General features: G+C 50.4%; 1 protein-coding gene across 1 annotated transcript; it reads right to left on the reverse strand.

Annotated features, from left to right (window-relative positions):
• Window positions 1-653: 653 nt before the first annotated feature.
• Window positions 654-4,565, reverse strand: CAV3 (caveolin 3). Its single transcript, XM_040592400.1, has 2 exons — window positions 4,434-4,565; window positions 654-1,489 (listed from the first exon to the last, which is right to left on the reverse strand). Exons 1-2 carry the CDS (start codon window positions 4,545-4,547, stop codon window positions 1,148-1,150), a joined length of 456 nt encoding a protein of 151 aa, XP_040448334.1. The 5' UTR covers window positions 4,548-4,565; the 3' UTR covers window positions 654-1,147.
• Between the last annotated feature and the right edge of the window lie 18,263 nt (window positions 4,566-22,828).

Here is a 22,828-nt window from a genome sequence, read left to right on the forward strand (position 1 = left end):
GGGGGCCTGGCTGGGGAAGGGTGCGAGGCAGCGCCTCGGATGTGGGTCTCCTCCCTGGGGGCAGAGCCCGAGGGGTCGGGGTGGTCCTGCCCCCCCACTGCCTCCGGCACTCTGTCTCAGCAGGGCAGGGCACTGAGCAGAGGGACAGCCCTCGCTGTGTAGGATAAAGGCATTGCTGCAGGCTAGAGCTTACCCAGCACCGAGGAGCAAGCACATAGTAAATATTCTCCCTGAGAAATAAACCAAAGCTTTACTTAAAGCCAAGCTTGTGATTGCTCACGCGAAGTTACCAAAAGCCGTTTGTTCTTGTTGCCCCCTATGGTGCTGCCCAGCTGCTGTCCCTGCAGCTGCAGTGCACCCACGGGCGATGCGCAGGGCAGCTGCCCACCCGTGCTGTACTGCCCCTCGAATCCTCAGCACAAAGCATAGCGATGCCCCTAATTAAGTAGTGAGTGTCAAACTGCCACAAAAGGTTTTGCAGTGGCTGATGGCCCAGAGTCAGTACATCCTCCCAGAAGGCAGACAATATTTCATGCAATAATTGATCTGGATTTCAAAGCTTTGCTGAAATGCAAACACACATGGAAAAAATTTGTTTTCACTATTCTATCCATAAAACTTTTGTGCAATGTGATTTAATACAGAAGCTTCCACAACAACAATTATTTGCAGCAAGTAATAATTCAAATGCAAGTATTTATCTTAGTGTCATGCTAGACCAGAGACATAGCGAAGCGGGTGGGGTTTGGTCTGTTGTCCAGCAGCATCTCCGCACCCTTGCTTCTTGCTCTGCAGCTGCAGGCCATGGCCGAGGGCTGTGGTCCAGGAGATGCTGCTGTCCCTCCCATGGGAGCAGGGCACAATGCTGGGCGTCCTGGAGGGCAGAGGGCTCTCCCTGGGATGCTCACCAAGCCTTGATGGGCTTCTCCTAAAGCTGCTGGCTTTGAGATGGAGCAAGGGGCAGCCCCGCATGCCTTGGTCTGCAGGGAGCATCCCCCCAGCCAGCTTTGCCACAGGGTCCCACCACACTGCGCAGGTCCCTGTGCACGGTTGTCCCTGTGCCCCAGGGCAGGGCACGCTGCAGGAGCCAGGGGAACCTGCGCAGAGGGGTGGTTGCATGAGGGCTGCTTGGAGTGGCTGTAGGGACCTAGATCTCCCTTCGGAGAGCAACTCTGATGTTGCTGCAGATCTTGGAAAGTGCCTCAAAGAGTGGGTCACAGAAGGTGTGGATGCAGAGGGAGTAGATTCGGCTGACACACTGGATCTCTATCAGGTAGCTCTTGATGCAGGGCACCACTGCCCAGATGTGGCAGAAGGAGATGAGGGCAAAGAGGAAGCCCCAGACAACTGCCAGGGGGATGCCCAGGATGGCAGAGAGCAGCCGGTAGCACCAGTACTTGCTGACGGTGAAGGTGGTGTAGCTGGTTTTCCAGATGCCGTCAAAGCTGTATGTTCCCACAGGCTCAGCTATCACATCCTCAAAATCCACCTGGGAGGGGAGAAGGTGGAGGTGAGGGGGGTTTGGGGGCATTAACCAGGGCTCCAGTGCAAGGACAAGATTCTGCTGCAATGTGAGAGGAGAGCCCGAACGAGGGGGCTGGGGAGGGCAAGGGCTGTGCTGGGGGTCCGGACCCCCTGCCCCCGCTGAGCAAGCCCTGGTGCAGCAGGAGAGCCCTGCCCTTGCAAAGGGCCAGATGAGGATGGCGCAGGGCTCGGGGCACTGCCTGGCCTCAGCCTGCAGGCAGCGCAGGCTTCACCCGTGGTGCCAGAGCCCAGGCTGGGCTGTCCTGGGGCACGTCCCCCACTCGCAGACCCCGAGCTGGGGATGGCACTTCTAGGGCTGCAGCCAGGCAGGAGCCCTCCAAACAGGAGTGCTGCCCAGCGCTGTGTACGCCAGAGGACACCAGAGCCCAGTCCTACCTTTTTTTAGAGTTCAGGGATGTGGGCTGCCTGCTCAGCAAGAAAGTGTTTTGTGCTAATAAAAATCCAACAACCCCCTTGATTTATGATTGATTTATTTATTTATATGTGCGGAGGCAAAGTGCTCAATTCTGTTAGTGTTTTCTTTCTGAAGAGGGAGAGAGGTTGGCTCAGCGATGCCCTTACAGGGACAAGTGCTGTTATGTGCAGGTGTTGGGAACATGTCTGAATGACAAATACTCCCAAAGGCCGCTGAACTATGCATAGCGATCTCATTGTGGTGTAACTCATTTCTAGGGAATATGTGAGCCAAGCTATTTGTCTTGAAAAATAGCATGGTCTTTCCTTGGGAAGCTGCCTGTTTGTACATTTATGTTAAATTGCAATATCCATTCTGGTTTTGGAAGCACTTTGTTCACTCTGAAAATCATTCTGCATCATCTTTAATTTCCTGGCGTGAGGAGGAGGTGCTGGGGGGAGTTCTGAGAGGACTAGGCAACAGCAGAGCTCGCTGCTCCTGGGGCACCTGCCAGCAGCTCCCAGGGAAGCCCTGCTGCCCAGGTGGGCTGGGAGCCGAGCAGCACCCACTGCACAGCTGCTTGATGAGCTAATCAGGGGATCAATTAGTGAAGGGAGCAGCAGGCTATAAGAGAAGAGTCTGCCTTACTGCTTCCTCTGCTAATGGCATGTCAGAAGTGGGTCTGGAAGAGCGGTGGAGGCAGGGGCTGAATCCTGAGCTGAGCCTGGGTGCTGCCCTGACGTGTTCAGGGACCAGTGAATGCAGGTACAGCTCAGTTCCTTGGTTGCTTTGCCTGTGAGGAGGCTTTTTAAGCTTTGTAAAGCCCCTGTGGCTGGTGCCACTGCTGTCATGTGTTCCCAAATTCTGGCTGCTGCATTGTAATGCTCAGGATGGGTTTATCTACGGCCACATGAGCCTTTCAGCCTGCAAAACACTCTGCTTCCCAGCTTCCCCTCTGCTGGATGTCTCTCTACCTGCTCTGCTTTAAGAGTATTGCATGCTTCGATGCCCAGGGCTTGATTGACTGTGTTGCTGCCCACCAGCGAGTGGGGAGGCTTTGGCTTTTCCTTTGGGATGCTGTGGAGCAGCAGTGAGGTGAGCTGTGCTCCCTGTCCCGGGCTGGCTCTGCTCCTCCTCCCCAGCCTTATCAGCTGGGCTATTTTTAAGGGGGGAGGAATGCTAGGTAGCTTCAGCAAACGCTCTGAAAACTTCCACAGCTGATGAGGCAGCAGCATGGCCATGTAAGTGGGTGAGCTTGAAAAGCCTCTTACAGGCTTTTGGTGATCCCTGAGTGGGAGAAGGCAGGGATGGGGGAATGGGGCTGGTGTGAAGGCTTAGGGTGCCAAAGGCACTGGCGTTACCCCCAGCAGTGGCTGGTGATGTCCGCAAGCTGAGGAGCGGGTGTGCAGGCTGAAGGCTGCCCTGGTCCTTGCTGTGCTGGCAGGGTGGCCAATAGCAGCATGGCGCTGCCCATGGCCCAGCACCTTTCCGAGCCCCGGGCTGAGGGTGCTGAGCCGTGCTGGCATGGTGTGGCACAGATGTGGGATGTGCTGCTGGGAACATGCTCGAGATACCGAGGTGCCTGACAACTGTCATGGGCACGTCTCACTGTGCCAGAAGGGTGTCCATCTATGGCTGCTGCGGCTCATCTGGGGGGCTTTTAATATGACCATGCCACGGGTTTAGCTGTAATAGTGTTTTAACACAGAAACGTAGGCTTGCATATCACCCGTGTCACCCATGTCGTGCCTGTTGCTAAAGCCTTTGTGAGCAGGCTCAGTGCGTGCCGTCCCTTCTGGCATGTCATCTTTGATCTCTCAAATACAGTTCTAACAAAACCATCCCATCGCCTCCTGTTCTCCTTTGAGCCAAAATTATCCTTGTCATATTGCTAACAAACCTTATGGTGACCGTATTTCAGTGGTCAGCATTCAGGGAAATGTTTCCCTGTTCAGCTAGACTGAGAGCTCCTCATGAGCAAAAATAGACAGAGAAGGTTTTGCTGCACCCTCCTGCTGCCATGTGGGAGAAACCACCTCCTTCCAGACAGGACAACACGTATCTAAACATTCTGGTGCTTGTATTGCCAGGTCTTGAGGATTAGCAGGCTTTTACCAAGGTTCCCTTTAAATCAGTGATGGGACTGACCCGGTTTTATTTTTGGCTCCCCACTTACTGGTACGAAGGAGGGCGCCTCCATAAATTTTCAGGCTACAGCCCATGAAGTTGGGGAGTGCATTCAAGGAATGGGAAATGCTGCATTAACCGGAGCCATGCACACCACACAGCCAGCCTCCGGACACCCCTGGCCACAGGGCTGTGGCTTGTAGCCGGTCACCTCCCACAGCCCGAGGGAATGCCACCTCTTGAGGCACACGGGGCAGGCGCTTACAGCCCTGGCTGAGGCCAAGCCGAGCACAGTGGCAATGCCGATGCACCGATGGTGTGAGGGAGGTAGTGATGCTCCTGAAACACAGCACTGAGCCAGTCCTACCTTTACAACATCCTCGTTTATGTGCTTTGGGTCTCGGTTCACCAGGTCGATCTCCTTGATGTGCTGGTCCTTGATGATGATCCTCTCCTCCAGCTCGGTCTGTTCCTCTGCCATGGCTGCTCCGCTGCCAGCTTGGCTCCGGGTGGTGGGAGAGCCGGGAGCTGGGGCTTTGCTGGAGGAGGGCAGGGTGTGGAGGCACCGGCCCCCCCCGCTGCCCGCAGCAGCTGCCCTGCGCCCCTGGCACTGCTCCAGGCTAAAATTAATACCGTGCCTCCCGTGGCTGCCCTGAAGTGTCCCTTAAAGGGGCTTTGCTGGGAACAGCCCCTGCAGTATCACCTCTGCGGGATGTGTGTGGTGGCGGGGGCGGCATGGGGTGTGGGAGGGGTGTGTGCAGCCCCCCAGCCCAGCTCTGCAGGTAGGATTTTTCCCCTCACAGCATGGGAGAAATAATGCCCAAACTGGGGTGAAAGTCCTCAAAAGCCTGAGAGAAATAACTTTTTATGAGGGAAATTGTTGTTTATGGGTCTGTAAAGGGAAGTGGCTCAGGGGAGACAGGAATTGTCTACAAATATTGTTCTGGGCTGGTCAGCAACCCTCAGGGTCCCTCTGGGAGCCTAGAAGGAGGCTCACTGTATCAGCTTGGATTCCTTTAATTCCAATTTTTCATACAGAGAAAGTAGAGGAAACCCAAAATGCCAACCCACAGATGGGGATATCACCTTCATGAACACCAGGTGCAGTGACATTTAGCATATTAATGAAGATGTATTTAACTTGTGCTGTATTTTGGTAATCTTCATCAATTTCTTTAGTGCTCTCTTGGTTTTTGTGAACTGAAGATTTCTTTAAAACTAATGGTTTTGTGAAAAAAAGAAAAACCCAACAAGCCACCCACCCAAAGCTTCTATTGAATCCTTGTTTATAGACACTTTGATTTGAGGTAGCGTGGGGATAACTGTTCTCCCATCATGTGTCCCTTTGGTAAAGGCTACCTTACAGCTGCACTGAGGTCTCTGAAGCACTGGGGATGCCCTTGATGACTGGCTGTGCTGTGAGGGTGACACAGCAGGTGTTGTGACAGCCCCAGCAAGCCCCGTGTGTTGGCACTGCACACTGCAGTGTTTGGAGGTGAGACCTCTCGAGGAAGCGGCTGCATGTTAAGCCCTGTTAATGCAAAGTGTTCACGAGATGCGTGTCTCTGAGCTGTTCTGGAGCCCTGTTTCCCCATCTTCTGTGTCACGTATGCAATAGCAAAGGTGTGTGGTACCTCTGGGTAGGAATTGCTTTGGGTTTCACTGTTGAGGTGAAACATTGCCTCTGGCAAAGTCTGGCAGGGATGCTCCCATCTGCCCGGAGCGGAGCAGGCAGGGATGCTCCCCAACGAGCCCTGCTGCTGGCCCATGGGCAACACCCAAGTTTGGTGCCACGGGCAGTGCAGTCAGCCTGTCTGCACACCTTTTGTGCTGATATAACAGCAAAAGTGGGAAGTGGTGGAGAGGGGAGGATGGTAGGACTGATTAAGGAGGAAGGATCAGTGTCCTGGAGGTGTCTGCACAATGGCTGAGCGTGGAAGTGGCCACTTCAGAGTAATGTTCTTGGCTGGCATGGGGGGAGACTTATTTTAATGGCAGAAGGCTGCTGCCTTCCAAAAACATCAATGCCTGTGCAGTGCTTCTTTATCAAACCCACGTGGCTTGGTGCCTGGAGCTTTCAACGCTGCAATGTTTTTTTCCAGCCCTTTGAGCTGATATAATACAGTGCAAAAATGGGATTGTGCTCTTTTGCTTGGCTGAGGCATCACAAGTCTCTCAGGCATGTTAATTTTTTCCTGAGAACTTGTGGCAGTGAGAGCCTGGCTGAGCCTTACCACAGGCTGAGGGCTACCAGGCTTCTCTAACTCCTCCTGCTGCCCCTGGTGTGTGTTCAGTATCTTTTCTGGAGTCAGGGTGGTACCTCAGTCTGGAAACCAATTTTCTTGATTTGTGCTCTAGTGAAAGCAGATGTAGTGATGCCCTGGAGTGTGACATACCCACGGCTAGAGCTGCGATGACTGCTGCAGGGAGCGAAAGAGCAGAAGCAGAGGTGGGAAAGTAACCATGCAAACCCATGGGGTGTTGCAAAATTAAAGGAAGCACCTATGGAGAAGGGACAAGCTCTGTACAAGTTTACAAGTGTAGGTTAAATCTGGGCAGGTTGCTTCTGGAGAGTAGTGCCCATCCGTGACCCTGTCCTGGCTGTGTGAAGGGATGCTGGAAAACCCTTCAGCGGCACCAGTTCCATGTCCCCGGAGCTCTGGCTGGCAGGGGTCTGTCCTGGCTCCGTTCCTTTGCCTTCCTGCAGGATGAACGGAGCAGCAGGCACAGCGGCAGCATTATAACGCACTGGGGAGGCAGTGAGCTGCTGGGGCTAAAATGTGCCCAGATCTGGTCAGGGGTGGGAGTACACTGACCATGGCTTGAGACAAGCTGCCTGCTGGTCTCTGCCCTTTGGCAAGGCTTTTGGACCCGTGCTTGGTTGGCGGCCTGGCCCCCTGCCTGCCATGCCAGCATTGGTGCCTCCACAGCAGCAGCTGGGAGAGCCCAAACCCAGCAGGGGCTGGCACTGCAGGCAAAAATCCCTCCACGCTCCACAGCTTTGGGCACCCCCTTTAAGGCCAGACCTGCTCCCTCACAGCTGAATTCTCTGACAAAGTTTTGTAGCACCACTGCTGAAATGGCTGAGTGCTTCAAAATGGATTGTGAAGGGTGTCTTTGCAAAGTGAGTCGTTTTGCCCTTACTCTGAGCTGAAGGAACCCGTTGCTGCTGAGGGGGCTGTGGGCGGAGGTGGTGTGCGTGAGTAACCTCCGTCTGATGGAAGAGCAATGCTCGCTTGGCCGGGAACCAGTGCCGAATTTAGGAGGCACAGCTGCTCCTGGCAGTGCCGTCCCTGACAGACGGAGCAGTGCGACACAAGGTATTTGCTCTGCTGCATTTTCCTCGACCCATCCCATGTAGAAAACCTTACACCAGGAACTGGGGGGGTTTGCTGACTGGACCTCCCTGCGGTACAGGGGGGCTTGGCCGGCTGCCCCGAGCCCCGGGGGTGGGGGGGTGGCAGCGCGGTCCTGGGGCACAGCACAGGCTCACCCCTGCTTTGCTGGGCCCTGCCCCACCTTTCACACAGGATTTCTGACAGCGTGAGTCACTTGCTGTCTTTAGGCTTGGGGTGGTCCTTGCTGCCGGCACTCGGGCACCCGGCTTTGGTGTCCCAGTCGTGGGAGTAGGAAAATGTGAACCTGTGTAGTGGGTAGTGTGCAGGCAGCGTCTCGAATAGCAAGGAGAGAGAAGAGGAATATTCTGTTGCACTGTAGATGCTATAAATAAATCTATTTCCGAGTACTTTAAGACTGTGAATGGGATGCTGTGTAAAACCTTCTGGTGTGCAGAGGCTACAGTGGACCAACAGTAGTATTAGTTTGTTAGTAACTAATGACAACCAGAAGTTTAATTGCTAAGTCTAGGTGATAAAACAATAGCAGTTGTAGCAAATATTAATGCTCCCCTGAGGATGGATATAGATGAGAGATGCATTGAAGGAACTCACTGGCTGTGATTTGTCTTGTGGGGACCCTCTCCCAGCCTGGCCATGCAAGAGTCTCAGCCTTTAATTTCTTGGCAGTGCCCTTCACCTGTACCAATTCACACTTCAACTGCACAGCAATAAAACCATCACGGCCTTTGATATTTATTCAACTTTTCATACAGCAAATGCATTCCTCTTTCCAAATCGGGGGCTTCTCTTTGCAGAAGCTTTCTTGCACCAGCCTACCCAGGCTCCAGACAAGTCCTAAGCTTCAGCAGGTCCTCAGCTGGCCCTTGCCTATGTGTCTGTCCAGCTCTGAGTGTAGAGGAAGGGGATTCGGGTTCATGCTGTGCAGATGGTGTTCCTGCACGCCTTGAATGTTTTAAAACTCAGCTCCCCATCCTGGTGCAGGATCTGTGTGCGCCCTGTTCAGCGCTCCACTGCTGTCATGCTTGCTTTCCCATTCTGTGAGCAGCTCCTCTGGCAACTTTGTGCCACAGCACCGACAGAGGAGAAGATGGAGCTCAGCTGCTGCTGGGCTCACCATCTGGGCCTGGAGCTCACTAGAGAAGCAGGGCTTGGGCAAGCAGCCTGGTCCTCATGCTGAAACCTTCTCATACTGTCAGGCATTGCTTAGGACATGAAGGAGACTCCACTGCTTCTGTTTAGATTGCAGTGTTTTTCCTATGCTCCCTGTATGTCAAGTCTTTAAAGCCTTTTTTTTTCTCCTAGGAAAATGGGAAGAGTTGCATACTCGGCACAGGTAGGAGAAGTGATCTAGCAGCAGCAGGGTAGGGCTCGCAGTGGAAGTGCAGGACACACCTGCTCAGGTCACTTGTTCCCTGCTGGACAAACCTTCTCCAAAAGGGATGCCATAAAATGCTTGCTTTGCCCATGCTGCTTGCAACAAGGTGCTGCTCCCTGCATGAGCCAGTGTCTGGGCGCCGCTGGGAGCTGAAGCCCAGCTGCGCTGAAATTCACATCTTTCATTTGGAGAACATTTGTTAGGAAACCTTGTGACAAATTTCACTCTGCAGACACAAATAGTCACTGTTGCCCCACTTCCCCTCCCAGCCTTACAGGTGATCTCAGTGGGGAGTATGGCTTCTGGTAAACAGATGACCAAAACCTGGGCCGGCTGTGGGCTAGAAGGACGGGGGCTGTGGATGTGGAAGCCTTCTAGAGGTGAGATAAATAACCTGCTGCCTGGCCCCAGCAAGTACAATGTATTTCACTCGAGCAGAGAAGAACAAAGCAGAAATAAAGCTTGCAGAAATCATAGCTCCTATGAAAATAAATAGACCAGAACTGCAGTGAAGGAATAATAAAAGAAGAAGAAATTGGGAGAGTTGGCTATTGAGTGCTCTGCAAGCGTGCTATATGCTGTGGGAGAGAAGAGAGCCAGGTACAAAGTGATGCTGGTAAATTAAGTCTTAGGTTAAAGCAGGAGGAATGAGACTGTACATTAAGCCCTGACCTCAGGGGCTTTTAATCCTTCAGCTCAGTTTAGCGTGTGTAACAAGGAAAGCAAATGAATGAGTACTTAAGCAAGTGGAAGGTGCTGCTAGATGGGAATAAAAGTAAGGGATCAGTTCTGCCCTCAGTGCTTGGAGCAGAGCTCCCCTTTCATCTTTTTCTAAAAAGTAAAACAAAACGTCCTTTCATGTCTCCTTCCCACGAACATTTTAGCTCCTCTGACTATCTGTTGCAGGTTAAAGCTCAATTTTAATGAACCATTCCCTAGTGTTATTTCTCCCTGAAAACAGGAGCCTGCAAGCCGCAGCGCCGTGTGATCCTGTCTTTGGTTTCTCTTGCGTGTTGCCACCGTGACATGTCAGATGGCAGAAGCTAGAGGCTGGGTTCCTCTGCTGGCAGGAGAAGGCGTGTGCAGGCTTGGGAGCAGTGGGGATGAGTTTCTTTTGGGTACAAATCTGAACCTGGCCAATGGATCTGCAGACACCCGAGTCTCTCCTTCTCTTCCTTTGCTGGCTTGAAAGAGCACCAGAATGAGCAGTGGGCAATGACTTGGTGCTGCGTGGGGTTTGCACCATGCAGCACCTTGTTTCATGTACAGAAATCACATGTTATTAAACAGGTTGGATTGAAATGCACAGGAGGAGCAAAAGCCCAAGGTAAGGAAACTAATGCACACTTTTGCTGGTCAGCTTGAGAACACTTGAGGGAATTGTGTGCTTCCAAGTGAATGGGATCAGGTCTTCTCCATCTGCCTCAAATTCCCTCTCTCACAGTCCGCAAGCCAGAACTCTCCTTGATCGCAACGGCACCTTGCCCTTTCCCTGCCTGGATCTCGTCTCTGTTGGTATGAGAAAGGAATCTAGTCTCGCTGGAGCTATTCGTGCCAGGGCCCTCAGATGAAAAGCTTTGCCCTCGTAGGACGTGCCCGGAGACCAGTGCCCTGCCTCCCTGCGAGTGGCACAGGGTCCCTTGTGTTTAGCTAGTCCTCTCTTCGGTCAAGTGCTAATGAGTACAGGAGATGGAGAGGGTAGGGATTTAATGGCATTACCAATTCAGAGGCAGCTGAAATAGGTGACTGGCAAATAAAAGTTTGAGTAGAAGCTCTGTCATGTTTAATATCGATTAAAATTAAATTTCACTGAGGAAGTAGAGAAAAACATTCATTTATCATCCAGGTCATCATCTTTGTTTCAATTCAAAGTGTTTTGCCCTTTGAGAGAGAAGGTCTACGAATACCAGATTCATGTCCCTGTGGATACGCAACCACCTAATATTTTTGCATTCTTGTCTCTGTTGTAAATGCTGGAATAGGAGCCTACGACCTTCTTCCCAGCAGGACACAGCAGGCTCTGGATGCTCTGGGGGCCGGGGAGCGAGTGCTTAGGGCAGGCAGGTGCTGCCACTCTTGCAGAGGTGAGCAGGAGGGGGCAGGTTTTGGGTCACAGAGCAGAAGTAGGGCTGTCCTGCTGGAAACCCTTTTCCTTACTTGTAGCAGAGCCCCTCAGTGTGGAGTAGGGAGGGAGCGTTCAGCTGTGGCGCAAAACATGTAAAGCTGCATTTTGTCCTATGTCCACAATCAACAATCCTTCCTTTTGTCTAATTTGAGTTATGAGCTTCTCTTTGCCTTGGTCATGTTTGTCCTGAGTCTCGGAGGTGCTCTTGATGCAGAAGGTGCGGCAGCTGTGCTCAGAGCTGGGTCTGGGCTGTTGGTGTGATGTGATGGTCCCTGATGGCTGGGGGAGGCGGGTCTGCCCACGAGCAGGCACCTAGCAGGTCGGTGGGAGTCTCAGGGAGATGGTATCACATTAAGACACCCCAGGTACTGAAGAATTTTTGCTTTTAATGCTATGTTTAATGATACCAGTGCACTGGGTATTGCACAAACCATCTATGACTGCATTTCTTGTTACGCAGCTCATCAGGCACTAATTGAGCCTGTAAGTAACTGCTGTTTCCCAGTTCCCTCTTAATCACATTCTTATGGCTGTGGGCAAAGCTACACTTAAAATGTTAACAAATGACTGTGTCCAGTATCACACTGGGGGGGGTGGGGGTGGCGGGGGGAAGCGTGTGAGGTGCTGGGGTAGCTGGGACGTTTCAGCAGAGCAGCTGCCCTTCTGCAATGACTTTGCACGCTGCTGCGGGCTGCCTGCAGCCCTGGCCTGGCCAGTGTCTGAAGCGAGCCCTGGCTGGTGGCTTGGCCTGGCCAAGCAGGGCTGGGGGTCTCGCTAGCCCCCACTGAGCCAGACTCTTTGCAGTGGTGCTGCTGGAGGGTGCCAAGCCTGCTCCCAGAAAACCAGCTTTGAGTAACTCGTGTGATGTTGTTCCTCCTCCGCTGAAGGCACAGGAGGACAGCTTTGGAGCAGCCCCTTTCAGCTTGTGTTTACATCTCCTCTTAATCTCACTCTTTTCTCTCACACCAGCACTCTACATTCCTTTGGATTTTAATTTTAAAATAGCCTCAACTTGGCTTTTCCTTATCAAGCGAGAGTTTCTTCTTGATTTATCACTTCTGACATAACCAATTGGGTAGTCTGATAATCAGATTTAACTAGTTGATGTGCTGCTGATTAGAACTAGGGTCCAAACTTGCCTCTGGCTACTATTTGTCCTGGTCTTATTAGGTGTTTTTGTTTAATCAAAAAAAACATGCAACAGTAGAACGATGCTTTCCCTTCCAGCAAAGACTGCTCCAAGCTGCAAGACCAGGAGCCAGGTAATGAGGAGAGGCACTGCCAGCATGCAGAGGATTGCACTCATGGCTCAGAGGAGTGTTTTGCATCAAGCTACGGTGAATGCAATGGGAAATCAGGCAGTTAAAACCATTTTCTTGCCAGCAGGATGAGCCCCAATGGGGCCTTTGCAACACAGGTTTAAGGTAAGGAGAAACTGGCTGTTTGTGTGTGCCCTAGGAGAGGTGAGGCATGCCTTGGAGCGGGGGAGCAGACCCCCTGGCCCTGCTGTGCTGCCCCTCAGGTCCCCACTTGCCTTGAGCTGCCCTGACAGCGCTGCAGCAGCAGGACCACACTGATAGTTCTGGGCTCAGTGGAGGAGGCTGGGAGAGCAGAACTGCAGCATGTCTCCTTGCAGCCTGCCCCCGAGTGCAGCAAACTTCGTGCTGTTAAGAGGAAGGTCTTACTGTTTCAGTACTCCCCCTTCCTCCTCCAAACAGGCATTTGTTGACAACAGATTTGAGGAAGCAAAGCTCTTTCCTTTCTTCGAGGTGGAGGATATCACCCAAGGGAGATCAGGGAAAAAAAATCACCCTGGCACAATGATGCGAGCAGGGCACATGGGTTGGGAATCACTAGATCTCTGACCTGGTCATCTAGGGGGGTTGCTCTAGCACCTGGAAAGCCCGTTGCTTCCCCACAAGGAGTGGCCGATGGTTTTTCCCCTTTCCCACTTGGGAGGTTTTACAGTGCGCTCTGGCTATGTACCCCAGCGTAGTGGAGAGTTAACACTGTTTAAAAAGCCAGGGTCAGAAGCCCACTCCTCCTTTGAAAGCAGCTGGGCTCCACTGGGCTTTGTCTGAGTAAAGCACTGCGTGAAGTGTTTGTGTGAGGCAGCCAGAGCTGAAGTGCAGAAAGCAATGCCTGTTGCCACTCACAAATAAGAAAAGATGCTGTTCTTTGGATGATGTCATGGCAAAGATGTGCAGGGGGTTTTCTGCACAGTTGATCAATATTGCTTGGCTGTGGCACGTCCATGAGGCTCCTAGTGCCTGCATATAAAATCCTTTCAAGCCCTGGCAGGGGGTTTTGTTTCTTAATAACCCAGTGCAGAATATATATGCCTATTTCTAGCACTAGGAGCTTTACACGTGAAAGGTTTCAGCTGCTCTTCCATGTCCTGTTCTTGCTCTGACCTATTGTGGTGCTCCTCTGTCTGGCAGTGGCTGCATAAAAGCTAAATATTGGGGTGGACTCAGGCTCCAATTTAACTGCTGACCCCATTTCCCCCTCAAAATAGCAATTTTAGAACTACAGTTGATGGCCAAGCAGTGTTCCTGTGGCACTGGTGGGCTGGCAGGGCTCGGTGTGGGGTCCCCACAGGTAGCATAAGCCCTTAAGTGGCAGTGGGGTTACTTTAAGCCAAAAGAAAAGATGACAAGCTTGTGAGCACCTAATATCCCAGCTTAGCATGCTGACAGCTGCTAAAAAGCAGTGTGAAAGAGACGGGCAAATATAGTAACATGAAAAGGGTTTCCCATCTCCCGCTCCTCCGGGTCAATGTTTCATCTATAGCACTGCACGTGGCAATGTGCAACTGGGAAAATACAGTCTGATCAGGTAAATTATATAAAAAAACGTGGCCCAGTGTAAAGCCATAGTCATCTCTCAACCCTTGAAGTCTTTGTTAAACATGGAAAAGTCTTTCTATTCCATGAAAGACCAGAGTGTCAGGAGTGGGTTGCTGTTTGTGCTCTGGCTCAAGCCACGTTGCTGTTCCCTCCTGGGCTTTAGCAGGGTAATGTGTGGTGGGTTTTCTTCAATATGGGTACCTCCCGCGGGGTTCTGCTGCTCACCAGGGGCCCTGGCCACAGGCTGCAGCTACTGGGACAAATTCTAAACCTGAGCATCTTCTGCTGCACTGCAAAGGTAAGGACTCTGTGGCCAGAGACCCGGGCACAGACCTTATTCTGCTGAGAGACAGAGTTTTCAGAGCATCAATAGGTTTCATGACTTTCAGTGATGTACGGCTTGGGAAGGTGGGTTTGAGAGCAGAAATGGAAACTCGGTGGTTATTGATAGAACTTTGTGCCAATTTTGTTCTGATCTTTTTCCCTTGATAAATGACAGTGTTACAGGCATTTTCTTCTGAATTTGCCATTTTATGCATCAGTCTAAATGTGTTGTATGTCCTGCAGCCTGCCCATGGTCATGCCATTGAAGCAGTAATGGCCGATGTGCCCTGACTCCCCGCGTGTGGGGATGGCAGGTGCAGTGGAGCGGGGGCAGGTACGTGGGGGGCAGGCAGGGGCTGCGGTGTGCAGCAGGAGGGCAGGGGCCGTTACTGTGTGCTGGAGCCTCCGGCTCTCGCCATGGGAGCAGCAGGTCTGTGTCTGCAGCTGCTCTTGGCCATGCCAATGGATATTCCTTGTGTCTTGGCGATGGTTAGCATGGGAGTTGTGCAGGTGCTCTGAGAGGCTTTTGTGCTAGAAAAAATTATAACAGGGGAATTAACCCTTGCTGGTATTCCTGTGGCAGTGCACCCGGAGGCCGATTGCTGTGTGAGTGCAGGTGGAGCAGGGGACAGGTCAGGATGTGGCCCCAAGGCTGGAGATGCTCCACAGCTCTGTGAGAGCTGGGCTTTGCCGGGTGTTACTGGGGTGGTAAGGCAAGTGGGCAAAGCCTCCATGGGCAAGCACTCCATGGTGGGTTGTTTTCCAATGGGGAAAGCATGGATATTTCTAGTACTAGCCCCCCTCCAGCTTTGGAGACTGTCTAAAACCTGCTGGCATTTTCTTTCCTCATGGCTGTTGCTGGCAGTGAGATGCTGCTTCCAAAGGCGCAGCCAGAGATGCATTTGCACAGTATGGAAGATGAGACTTGGGCTCCAGAATGTGTCCCAACAGGTAATTCCCAAGGCTGCCCCTGAAGTGACCACTGGTTCTGGCTGATGCGAACTGTGAGCTCCTGGCTGGGTTGAGTGCAGAGTGCTGCTCCTGGGCTGCCTGCTCTGAGGCTTGGCTTTAATTTTGCAGCATCACCTGTCGAGCTGCGCTGAGCCCGGGTCTGCTGAGCAGACGATGGTGCCTTACAGGGCCAAGCTGGATCCTGCCCCAGGGAAGTGCCAGGTGCCTTCCTCCTCTGCAGCCCCTATCAACACAAAGTCTTCTTCCCCTAGCAGGTACCAAATAATGCTGAGAGGAAGCATTACCTCCATTCTGCTCCCCACCCCCAACCTTATTTATTAAAAGCAAAATAAATAAAGTGTCTTGGACAAAAATTATAACGTTTCATTATTCACACTAAGCATGGTAAGTGAGCTGTTTTAGGGACTGTGGTACATGATTTATTTAGCTTGGATGTGGGTATAAATCCAGTCTTTGGAGGAAGCATTCTAACTCGGCAGGAATGTGGATGCTCTCATGTCCACTGGAGCATAGCCAGTACCTAATTTGTGTTGGTTTAATGTAGACAGGGCACCCAAGACCGTTTGTAACATGTTATAGAAACCAGGTGATTTCACCGGTGTCTAAGAAGAGCTAAAAAGTGGAAGGTGTGTTTCTGATCTTTAAATGGAGAAGGGAAATTCTGTTTAAGATAAACATTTTTTTCAGTGCATAAAACTGTTTACTATGCTTAGGATAAAAGGAAGAAAAAAAAGAAGTACTCTTTATTTTGTTCCATTGCCTTTATCTTACAGGCAGCTTTTTGGGATTTCAGCTTGGACTGTCCACATCCATAGAACAAAACCCGCAGGGAAGCACGTGTCAGATTTGGAGGGGAGGCTGCCGCTGGAGCCTCGTCCCTCCCAGTATACTGATAGTGCAGATTGGGGCACTTTCCCCCAGTCCCACTGGTTTTACATAAGATGCTTGGCTGGGCAGGGGTCTTCCTGCACAGCGTCCTGCCTTGGTGGGATCGGGGCGTGGAGCGGGTGGTGTACCCAGGCTGATATGGTTGTTTCGTCTATGACATTTCTGTGTCTAAGTTTTAATTTTGCTTCAGAGCCTGGCATGCTCTCCTAGGTCTCCAAGATGGATAGCTGCTCTATACAGCAAGCTGTGCTCTATGGAAAGAAACATTTTAGCTGCAAGACAAGATATTGAAGTCTGGAAAAACTAATAGGTTTTTCTTCACCTTTGAGTATGAAAGAGCCAAATCCTGTGAGGTGCTGGTGTAACTGCCATGGTTAAAGCCCCTTTCAGTCAGTAACCCCAGCTGGGGTTTGGCCCACGCTGGTGATCCATGAGCCTGTTCCAGTTTTATGCTGGAGTTTTCCAAGATGTAACACTGAGCTATTTTACTTTGATGGGTGTTGGCTGACTAAGGCTATCTATGGCGGAACTATATGAATTAATATTCATTGACTGCCCCTGACTATACCATATAAATCATGAAGGGTTGTGACAATGGGCCCTTGCTCAAGCCACAGCATGGCAGCTGCTTAGATGTAGCTGGTCAGTCTTTGTGCACAAATTTAAGCTTTCTTGCAAGAGATCTGTTGTTGCCTTCAGGAGTGCAAAAGCAAGCGTGTGCTGGTCACAGTGATGCAGTCCTTGGAGCACACCTTGGTAATTAAGGTCACCCTTCATCCCTTGAGCTGTGGTGGCACCTGAGCTGTGGGAGTGTACCAATGGACAAGAGGCTTCTGGGCTATTGAATCCAGAGCTGGATCTGAGTGGCTTTCCAAGCATCACAACATTGCTTTGCAGATTGATTTCAGATCTGAAGGACATTATGGGAAGTGGCATGAACATATGTATTGTAAAACTGTACAAGAGTATGCTGGCACAGCAGTGGCATGGCCCTACCTGAGCACAGTGGGGCGGGTAGGAATTGCCACCAAGACCCTGCCTGAGCTATAATAGGGCTGACCACCTCTGAGGTGACAAAGGATTCAAGGAGAAGGCTGGCAGCAACGAAAGCAAAGGATGGTGTTATTTACCTTCACTGTAGTGCTCAGGGTGGGTGTGAGCAGGACAGGGGCATGCATGTGGCAGGTCCAAGTCCAAGGCAAAAGAGCCATTGCTTCATGGGGCTGTCCAAGAGGAGCTGTGACACCTGGATGTGGCTGGGTTGCAGGGACATGGAGATGTGTCTACCTTATCCTTGGGCTGCAGATCTGGGGTGAAGGCAATGTCCTGATGGCCCTGTCTGCACTGGGTGAGGAAGAAGCGACTGGGTACTTGTGAGCATTGAAGGAGAAGCTGTGACTGAGCCACAATGAAGGGAGAAGACTGTCAAAAATAGAGTACAAAAAAATGAATTAACAACATAATAGGTGGAAGGGAAAAGCAGAAGAGGGTCTAACAAGATCCCAGCTATGTCAGAATCAAAAGGGATTTTATTTGTGCATTTATTTGTCCCTCATTGGAACTGGTATCCATATGTGGAAGAAAACAATACTGCTTTTCTCCTTCCACACACTATTTCTGGTGCTCTCTAAAGTCATGCCCCAAGACTCGCTGGTATTTCATGAAGAAAATGCTCAGTCTTTAGGGCAAGCAGTTCCAGAGTCCAGAAAATAGATACTGTAATAGCCATGTGATTGAATAAATGTTATTCTTTCCCTTGTTTTTATAATAAGGAACAGAATTTGGTGAGAAAGCTTTATCACTTTGAAGACTGACATCTTCAATCATTCAAGCCTTACTATTAGATATGGAGAGGGGAAAGTGGAAAGTTACACATCCCTATAGAAAACAAGCAAAGCATGCCGGAGCCTCCAAAGTGCTGTGATGCAGCTGGTGAAGACCCTGCAAAGGCAGCTCGAGCCTCTGAGCCAGGGCTCCTGTGCCTCTGCTCGCCTGTGCTGCAGGGAGATGAGCTGGATTTGACAATTCATCTTGGCAGTGGAGGTGGAGAGCTGAGAAGTCCATGGGTGCACACAGTTGCATCCATGGCTGATCTGCCCTTCCTGAAGAAGTGTCGATAGGAGTAAGTGGCAAGATCAACCAACCCTATCCCTTGATGATAAGAAGTAGCCTGAAGCCTTGCTGTTATTGTTGACTTGGAGCCCTTTCTTGGAAAAAGCCAGAACTATTCATCCTCAGGACAGAGTGGTTATAAGCAGAAGGGCAACATTTTCCAACAGTATTTTTTTCCCAGAAAAATATAAATACACATGATTATTTTGTGTGCTGCTGTCTTTTGCCGTGTTTTTGGTTGCACATGTCCTTCCCCCACCTAATCAGAGCAACCAAAATTCCCATTTTGACATTTTCAGCTCAACTTTTTCCAATGATATCGTGCAAACGCGTTGAGGACTCCCGCATGGAGAAAAGGATTGCTTTGTCCGTTTGCATGTCTTTTATGAACAGGGCAGAACATAATGGGCTTAAATGTGCTAGGGAAGAATTGGGTGTTAGGAGGAACGTGTCCGGTGGCGAAGTGGTGACAGTTCTCCCTGTTATGGGTTTAACTCTTATGGCTGAGCAGAGATGGCAATGTACAGCACGCTTGTAGAGCTGAGGGGGAGCCTTCTCCTGATGCTAAGTGAGGTGAAACACAGGTACAAAACACACATGTGAAACTGCGTCTGAGGCTTTCTTGCTGTACCCTGAAGTTACTTTCTTTGACAACAGCCACAGCTCCTGTTTTGGACAAGGGAACAATGTCTGCAATGAGGGTGGCTGTGAGCTGCACCAACTTGCCAGTACAAAGGCAAGGCTAACAACAGCTGTTAAATCTCAGGTGAGTCTTACATGGGCAGAAAATCCCTCCTTTTCATGGCGAATATGTTGTCAGATACACTGGCGAGCAGCAGAGGAGCATGAGATGTTGGCGTCCCTTAGGGGACGGGGCATGGTTGTTAGAAGTGCAGCCATGGCAGAGCTGGGCTGCTGAGACCCGCGCTGGTGAGTGCCCCTGCGCAGGGTTTGCTGCTGCGGAGAACCTTCATTCCAGAATCTTCACTCCGCATGATTCTACCCTGCCCTCACATTTCTTTTATGATAGCAAGGATATTTGTTAGTCATCCTGCCATTAGAGATGGTCTCAAACAACCTCTGTGGCTCTGGGCAGCTCCAGGTTTCTGGTTTGGGAATCCACATTAGACCCAAACTACAAAATGTGTAGTCTGCAGTTTGTGAAGAAGCTGGAGTTGAGGCAAAGCTCCCAGATTGCTCTGTGCTGCTTTGGATTGAACTCTCGGCTATCCTTCTTTACTGTTACTGCTTTTGAGGCTGTATTTTTTTTTTCTGTTTTGTTTGGTAGTTGCTGTAAGATGAAAATAATAACAGTAACCCTCTGAGGATTTGAGCCTAACACCTGCTGGAGTCTGCTGCAATAGGTCATGGTTTGCTTTCCAGCCCTGCCTGCCTCTAGGTTGTTATTAGGAAGCAGAAACTTACGGTGGGAAAGTGCCTACCCTGGGAAGTCCAGGAGAGGAGGAGGGGACGAGGTGCTAACCTGGGTCGCTGGGGTGGGTGGTGTGCTTGCAGCATGAGGCTGATAAGGGAAATCCTCAGCTGGATCCCACTGGGTTTCTTTTCCAAACCTAGGTGGCCAGAAGCGTGGCTGTCTTCCTAAAGGGAAGAATAATATTTTTAAATATGCAGAAGACCAAAGAGCTGAGTTTATTGACAAACTCTTCAAGGTGATCATTGGAGGGAGAAGCTCCAAGCTGAGCAGCGCCTGGCAGTGGGACTGTGCTTATTAGTGCTTAAAATAGCATAGCGACAGGTCTGGAGACAGAGCAACTTGTGTAGCCTGAGGTGAAGCTTAAAAAGAATTTGAACTGTCAAAAGCAGAAAAGGGCATTTGAAAACAACACTCTGCTTTTCCAGTTACTTGTGTAACTAAAATCAGCTAACCCATGTGTCATCTACAGTCCAATTCTCCTTTTATAGTAAAAACAAATATTGGAGGGACTCGGGGCCAAATGCTGCTTTTTTTTGTGTGTCAATCTAGATAGTTGGCACAGCTGCCAGAGCTGCTGGGCTATCGCATCTTGACCAGAGAAGGGAGAAGTGATGACGGTTTGCACCTTACAGAGCTGGGCTGCATCACTGCTGCCTTCCAGGGAAGTCTTCGGGCATCCTCAGCACCATCAATCCCCAGTGTTCAGAGCATGTTTCATGTTCCCTGTGAACCGTTGCATGGACAAGGCTACAACTTTTCTTTCTTTAAAATGTCATTAATGAATTATGATGTATTACCAATGAACTGATGCTGGCCACAGTGTTATATCCCTCCTGAAATTAATGTTTCGGCATTTTCTACTTGGTATAGAAAACAGAGGAGGGGGAGGGCAGACAACAGGTGTAAGCACTTCTGACTTTATTTTGAACAGTTTCGGTGCCATGGTGGTCAGTGCAGGAGCTCTAGAAAATCTCTTTGAGTGTGTGCAGAGTAAGGACAGAGAGTTTAAACTTTCTCCTGTGTAGAACTCGTATGAAATAGTCTTTATTTTTAAAGACTTTATTTTAAAAGATTTTTAAATCTTTTAAAGTAGGTGACAGGAATATTTTATAAAGGTGACTGAAGAATAGATGTGCTCCTAGGAGCTTTAAATAAATATAGATGTGGTAATAGATGCGCCAGCCTTAATATTTTTTTTTTTATTAAACTGCAATCATTTAACTAGAATTTTGTTTTGGATCAATATAGTATGGGAGACCGTAGGAACTGGACATTGGGGATTTTGATGCTGTCAAAATATTTCAAACTTTGAAAATGATTTTCCACTTCAAAGTGTACAGTATTTTGTACTTTATGTAGCAAATAACACAAAGTGAAAAGCCTAAATATTTGAATGACATTTTCACTGGAATCTAGCGGGCTTGTTTTGGTTCAGAAGGAAGCAAAATTTTCAAGTCTTTCATCATGTTTTTCAAAATAGACACGGGGACTCTAGAGGTCGGGAGGGCCTCGCATCCTCTGTGCCTGCCACCTGGCTGTCCCCGCAGCCCTGAGCCGTGCCGCCAGCCTTACCCGAGCCCCGGCAGGGGCTGGCCCCGGGGCAGGCAGTGCGGCTGGTGGGCGGCACCGCAGTGTTTTAAAATCAGGAGCGGTTCAGTGCCATGCTCTGAAGCACGGGGCAGGTTTATGCTCATAGTTACTTTTTCCATGATAATTTCAAGGCATCGAGATTGCACTGTAGGGAAACAAATGGCTCCGGAGAGCCACGAAGTGTGTGTGTGTGTGTGTGTGGTGTAGGGGGTTAGTCTATATGGTTTATGACAAGGAGCACCGGGGAGGAGGAGGAGGATGCCCGGGACGGTGGCGCGCGGTGCTGAGCCGTGCCCGCTCCCGCAGCACCACCTAGCGATGCCCGCGCCCCGCGCCGCTCGTCCTGGGGAAAACTGGGTCCGGTGGATTTGCCTCCTAAAGGAAAGGGACAGGCGATGCCGGGCCTTCCTCACGCTCGGCACGGACAGGTTTTCCTGCGAGCAGGCAGGGGGGCGTCCCGGCTCCTGCCCGCCTGGGCAGCGGGCGGCGGCGCGGGGCGGTGGGCTGGGGCGCGCGGGGCTTCGTCCCTTGGGTACGGGGCGGCGTGAAGGTCTGCGGGCCCTGGAAAGGGAGCGAGCAATTCTCTGAACGGCAATAACGTCAGTCTTTACATTACACCTCCTGCAGGTGTGTTTGCAGACTGGCACAGGGGGCCTGAGCGCTGGAGTTTGAAGCAGAGGAGAGTTTACGACTGACTTTGGTAAGGATGCTCCGTTCGGAGGCCTGATGCCCTGTTTGCACGTGTGCCTTTTGGTTCCCTCACTCTCCACAAACAGGGTGTGAGTAAATATGCTTCGTGGACCCGAAACCACAGCAGCGCAGCCGAGCCCGTGGGAGCCTGGAAACCTTCACGGACACAACCCTCCCTGCTGGCGTGGTGTTTCCAGCCCCAGGCATTGACATGAGACATTCATTCCCCCAAGCCAGTGTCAGCTGTGTCCCTGAACAGTGATGGAGGACAGAAGAGTTGATCAGGTGAGGCTTTAAGATGTAAGAATTTATCTTTTGAGAAAAGTCCAGGGCTCAAAATACCAGGGCAGACCGATGTGGGTTTCCAGAGCGCGGGCAGAGAGGGCGGCTGTGTTGGAGGGCAACCAGGAGGTTTATTTCAACAAAACACTTGGGGAATATTTATTAATATTTCATAGCTGGGGTTAAAAATGGAGAAAATACTGTTCCCTTCATTTTTTAAAAGCTGAGAGGAGCAGCTACAGCAATTGGGAACGTTAATAATGTTCTTTATTGCATTTATTATGCATATTTATTATGGCATTTAAAGATGCTTTCTTTCCACATTGTGTGCTTATGAGTCACTTCCAAGGTGTTTTCACCCACATGTCCTATTTTCATGGATTTTATTTCTTGGGAAAATAAAATCTATTTTGGGTTAAATATGACAGATTTATTTTCTGAGGTATGAGAAGAGAGTAGCTCTGTAAAGTGATGGCCATAACTTCAAATGTGGTTGAAGGTGTTGCCTGTAAAATACTCACTTTTGGGGAAGGTTATGTTTTCACTTGAATGAAACTGTTGCCCCAGTTTTCAATTGCAAACCTACAAAACCATGTGTTTTTAAATAAGGAATTTTGTGACTTGTATAGCAAGCCACTTCATTCAAAAAATTTGTAAAACATAATTCATGTAAAAGCTGCAGCTAAGAACACTCTTCCTACAGCGCTCCCCACCCTTTTCATGGAATAATGCTGTGCTTTGCTTTGAGGGATGCTTGAACA

The sequence above is a fragment of the Falco naumanni genome, chromosome 4 (genome assembly GCF_017639655.2).
Source record: "Falco naumanni isolate bFalNau1 chromosome 4, bFalNau1.pat, whole genome shotgun sequence".
Taxonomy (NCBI): Eukaryota; Metazoa; Chordata; class Aves; order Falconiformes; family Falconidae; genus Falco; species Falco naumanni.

Bases quoted from the DNA above. Each gene is read 5' to 3' on its own strand.
- CAV3 (XM_040592400.1), bottom strand. From the start codon at position 4,547: ATGGCAGAGGAACAGACCGAGCTGGAGGAGAGGATCATCATCAAGGAC. The intron at 1,490-4,433 runs GTAGGACTGGCT...CTCCCCTCCCAG, and splicing joins TAAACGAGGATGTTGTAAAG to GTGGATTTTGAGGATGTGAT.